The following is a 5076-nucleotide window of genomic DNA, read 5'->3' on the forward strand; positions in this document are numbered from 1 at the left end:
CTGAAACTTACTTTCATCATCGGCTCACATGGATCAATAAAAGCCCAAAATGAAGATATTTGAACACTAGTGAAGCATTAAATAGAAATATATATAAAGGTGGTTTTAGAAATCAATAATTTATCTCAAATCTTCAGTTTTCCAAAAACTAAAACTAAAAAATGTGTCCATAACAGGTCATTGTATTATTTTCCATTTCCAACTATAACAGAAAGTTTAACAGTATAAAAATAACTTAATAATAATAATATAAAAATAACATTTAATTAGCTGTAAGTGATCTTTTTTTTTAGTTTTAGGCTATTTGTTTATTTATTTAGGTAAAATCAAGCAAACTACATTTAAAAAAAACTCAACAAAGTACTTTCATTGCCTGAGGAATTATCTTCCTTTTATTTGGGGAAACATAATATTTGTAAAACCTCTTCTTTCTGTCCTTACAGGTCAGAGCCAACGACGCCGACACCGGCACCAACGGAGAGATCGATTACAGCCTGCACCAGGCGTCGGACACGGTCCAGAGGCTCCTGCGCATCGACCGCTCCACAGGCATCATCTACGTGAAGGGCCTGGTGGACCGCGAGGAGGAGAGCTTCCTCAAGTTCTTTGTGGTCGCCAAGGATCGCGCACCCAACGCCAAGAGCTCCAAGGTCCTGGTGACCATCAACGTCAAGGACCAGAACGACAACGCGCCCGCCATCGAGATCCGCGGCATCGGCTTGGTGACGCACCAGGACGGCATTGCAAACATCTCGGAGGACATGCCCATCGGCACGCCGGTGGCGCTGGTCCAGGTGTCGGACCGCGACGAGGGGGAGAACGCGGTGGTGACGTGCGTGGTCGCCGGTGACGTCCCCTTTCAGCTCCGACCGGCGAGCGAGTCGGCCAACGACCGGAAGAGGAAGTACTTCCTGCAGACGACCACGCTGCTGGATTACGAGCGTGTGAAGGATTACAGGATTGAAATAGTGGCGGTGGATTCTGGGAATCCGGCGCTGTCCAGCACCAACGCTCTCCGGGTCCAGGTCACGGACATGAACGACAACACGCCGAGCTTCTCTCCCGCGATGCTCGAGGTGGACTTCCCGGAGGGCAACCAGCCGGGCGACGCGGTGCTGAGCGTCGTGGCGACGGACGCGGACAGCGGCACCAACGCGGAGCTGGCGTACAGCATCATCGAGCTCTCGGCCAGCAGGCTGTTTGAAATCGACGCCAACAGCGGAGAGATCCGCGTGAAGAACCTGCTGGATCGGGAGGAGACGGAGCGCTACGAGTTCCGCGTGGCGGCGGCGGACAAGGGAGTCCCGAGTAAAACCGGCACCGCTACCGTGGTCATCAATGTTCTGGACCGCAATGACAATGACCCCAAGTTCATGCTGAGCGGCTACAGCTTCTCCGTCATCGAGAACATGGCGCCGCTCAACCCCGTCGGCGTCGTGACCGTCACTGACAACGACGAGGGCGAGAACGCCAGAGTGAGGCTGTTTGTGGAACCGGACAACGGCAAGTTTGTCATCCAGAACGGCACCGGCACCATCCTGTCCAGCATCTCCTTCGACCGCGAGAAGGAGAGCACCTACACCTTCCGGCTGAAGGCCGTGGACGCCGGCGACCCGCCTCGATCCTCCTACGTCGGCGTCACCATCAACGTCCTGGACGAGAACGACAACGCCCCCTACGTCACCAAACCGGCGAACTCCTCCTACACGTACATGTCGCCGGTCACGCAGCCGGAGACCCGCGTGGAGGTGGTGGAGGCCGAGGACATCGACTACGGCCCCAACGCCGAGCTGGTGTACACCATCACCGGCGGCAACCCGTACGGACTGTTCCACATCTCGCCGACCAGCGGGGAGATCACGCTGGCGCAGGAATTCACCGGCAAGCACACCGGGCTGCACCGCCTGGTGGTGAGGGTCAGCGATAAAGGCAAACCTCCCCGCCACACCACCGCCCTCGTGCACGTCTTTGTGAACGACACCAAATCCAACGTGTCGCTCATCGAGGCGCTGGTCGGGCACAGCCTGTACACCCCTCTGGACCGCGACATCGCCGGAGACCCCAACTACGCCCACGCTCAGCGCAGCAACATCCTGTACGGCAGCCTCGCGGGGATCGCCGGCGTGATCCTGGTGATTGTGGCCGTGGTGGTGATCCGGCACCGGCTGCAGAAGGACACGAAGAGCGGCTACCAGGCCGGCAAGAAGGAGAGCAAGGATCTGTACGCGCCGAAGCAAGGCCCCAAAAACGGCAAAGGGAAGAAGAGCAAAAAGGGTAAAGCCCCGAAACCGGCAAAACCGCTGGAGGAGGACGAAGAGGCGAGCTTACAGAAAGGCCTCAAGTTCAACCTCATCAACGACGCCGTCAACGACAGTCCCAGAATCCACCTGCCCCTCAACTACCCGCCGGGGAGCCCCGACCTCGGCCGCCACTACCGCTCCAACTCCCCTCTGCCGTCCATCCAGCTCCAACCGCAGTCGCCCTCCGCCTCCAAGAAGCACCAGGCCGTTCAGGACCTCCCCGCCACCAACACCTTCGTGGGAACGGGCGACAACAACTCCACGGGCTCCGACCAATATTCGGATTACAGCTACAAGGCCAACCCGCCCAAATACAGCAGCAAACAGGTAGGAGACTACGCAAACACGTACCAGAGGGACATTTATTGGACCGACCGGGTGTGGTAGAACCGATGGAACTCGCTCTCCCACCAAAAGCTGCACTGATTCCCTCACGGCTGGTTTCTGGTTCTGTTTGTGTTTAATTTCTGTTCTGTTCGGTTCTTTTGGTTCTCCACACGGACACTCACTCACACCATTGAAGGATTGCGTAAGGATAGACCGAATATGGGCTTTACCGATTTAAAGTAAAACATTGGGTGACTAAAAAGAAAACCCCCATAATGAACTGGGGTTGTTTATACCCTGTATGTTTGTGTTTGTTGTTGTTGTTGATGTTAATACTGTGTAAAATCCTGATCAATCACTATTGATACCTGAATCCCATATGGGTCTATCCTTTTATTGTTCCACGGTGGGTTAATGAAGGAAGGAGTTCATTCACTCGAGTGTTTTTGAATCTGTTGTTTGAAAGGTTCACGCTGACATCCTCATCAAGTCTGAATGTTTTTGTTCTGTTCTGTTTTCTGGCGAGCTGAAGGTTTTAAAGCTGCTCTTTACGGCCGGATCAGCCCGTTGAAGTGTGACAAAGAGCGACTGTGAGTTCCTGAGTTCGTTCGCTCCCCATTTCTTTTTTCTTTTTATTGTTTCTCTGGCCGGAGGAACTCGGCTGAGCAGCACTTTTAGAGTGTTTCCATCCCGTTCGGACCAATTTAAGGTAATTTCAGGTCGGTCGGGGAGCCAAGCAGGGAAGAAAGAAAAGAGGGAGAAAGAGAAAGAGAAAAGCCGCCACGCTAAAGAAGGAGAAGGTACTCTGAGACTAAATACAACATTTCTTAACCTCGCCACCTTCCCTGTCGGCTCGGCTGAAATACGACTTTTAATTTAGCCGTGTTCACAATCACCGGGGTTTAAGAAGCCACTCGTTTGCACAGAATAATGGCAGGTCATTTTCCCGGCCTTCGTTTTTACCCAGAGTGCCTTGCTCTATCCTATTTAATGTACAAAAAGAGAGAGGGGGGGGGGGTTAGAGACGCTTTCACGCCACGTCGACCCGTTTTCTCGTGGCTTGATTCTGAACGTGCACTGTGAGACAATCAGTTACATAAAATGTGAAACATGTCAAAGATATTTTTGTTTATTTCTTCATCAGCTGTTGTTGTTGTTTATGTTTTGCTGCATTAATGTGTGTGTGTGTGTGTGTGTGTGTGTGCGCCTAACGAGCGTCTACCAATACCTGTACCAAAGAACACACACACACACACGAAAACCCACACTCTGACTGCATCCTCACTGTCCCTCGCCATCACACACCTCTTTTCGGGTTTAAACGCCAGTTCTAGCTCATCATGTATTCTTTCTTAGTGAGGGGCAAATTCAAATGGGTGACAGTTTTCTCTTCTTTGTTGCTGTTATTGCTTTTGTTGTTTTTTTGGTTTTTTTTACAGCTAACAGCGAGATTTTATTTCAATAAACATGTTAAACGTTAAAGTGGCGCTCTCTGTGCATTCACTGGGTGGGTAAAGAGCGGGAACGCTGCGGGAACGCTGCCGGCTATTCATCTTCATTCCATTCGCTCTACACGTGGAGAGAACATGAACTCACACTGTGGTTTAACTACTTTATTAAGTATGTTAATGATGATTGTATTGAGCAAGACTCCTCAGAATACATCACAATGATACAATATAAAATCAAAAATATTGGTATAAGCATGTCACATACGATCAATTAACTGTACACGATGTTTATAGAATCGATTAAAAGTGTTTCTATCAGGCTCACCAATTTTGACTGCAACTCAAATAATTAGATTATAATGTACTTGACTAGATACAATGTTTATGTAACTATCGTTTTTTATATGCAATCTATTGATGAGATTAGATTAATATATATAGATAAAAAACACCCATATCCTCAGTTTAATTACAGTTAGTGCCCTTTAACATATGTACTATAACTAATGTCCACTAATTAGCTCGAGCTCATTTTACAAATACTTTATTTAATAAATAAACTGTTATCTGAAAGTTTCATCTTAATTTCTTAATATTAAATAAATACAAAAAATACATTCTCTTTATTAACTATTTCGTCTGATTTCCTTTTAAGTTTTCAGCTTGCACCTGATTGGGGATGCGGGGCCTTCCTCACACACACACACACACACACACACAACACACCCACTCGACTACGACACAACCTCCATCACACACACACACACACACACACTCACACACCACACACACCACACACACACACCACACATCCTCACACACACGCCCCACCCCCGCACACACAGCACCACACACTCACCACACCACATCACACCCACACACTTCCAGCTAACAAAGGGCAGAGAGATCAAACAACACTGCTGGGGTCGAAGTCAATATCACTCCGACCTGCAAGTTATTAGCGTCCAAGAGTGAGGAGGTCTCAAGAAGTCAATGAC

The 5076-nt window shown here is 49.4% G+C and overlaps 1 protein-coding gene across 1 annotated transcript in view; it reads left to right on the plus strand.

Annotated features, from left to right (window-relative positions):
• Positions 1-443: 443 nt before the first annotated feature.
• Positions 444-5076, plus strand: part of LOC118333615 (protocadherin-1-like) — a gene marked incomplete at its 5' end in the record, with an annotated part of 115966 nt that continues 111333 nt past the window's right edge. Inside the window, 1 exon segment of the mRNA XM_035669342.1 lies at positions 444-2627. Within this exon segment, the coding sequence (XP_035525235.1) occupies positions 444-2627 (2184 nt within the window).

This window comes from Morone saxatilis, unplaced genomic scaffold (genome assembly GCF_004916995.1).
Source record: "Morone saxatilis isolate NCDOM2014 unplaced genomic scaffold, NCSU_SB_2.0 Contig22, whole genome shotgun sequence".
NCBI classification, from domain to species: Eukaryota; Metazoa; Chordata; class Actinopteri; family Moronidae; genus Morone; species Morone saxatilis.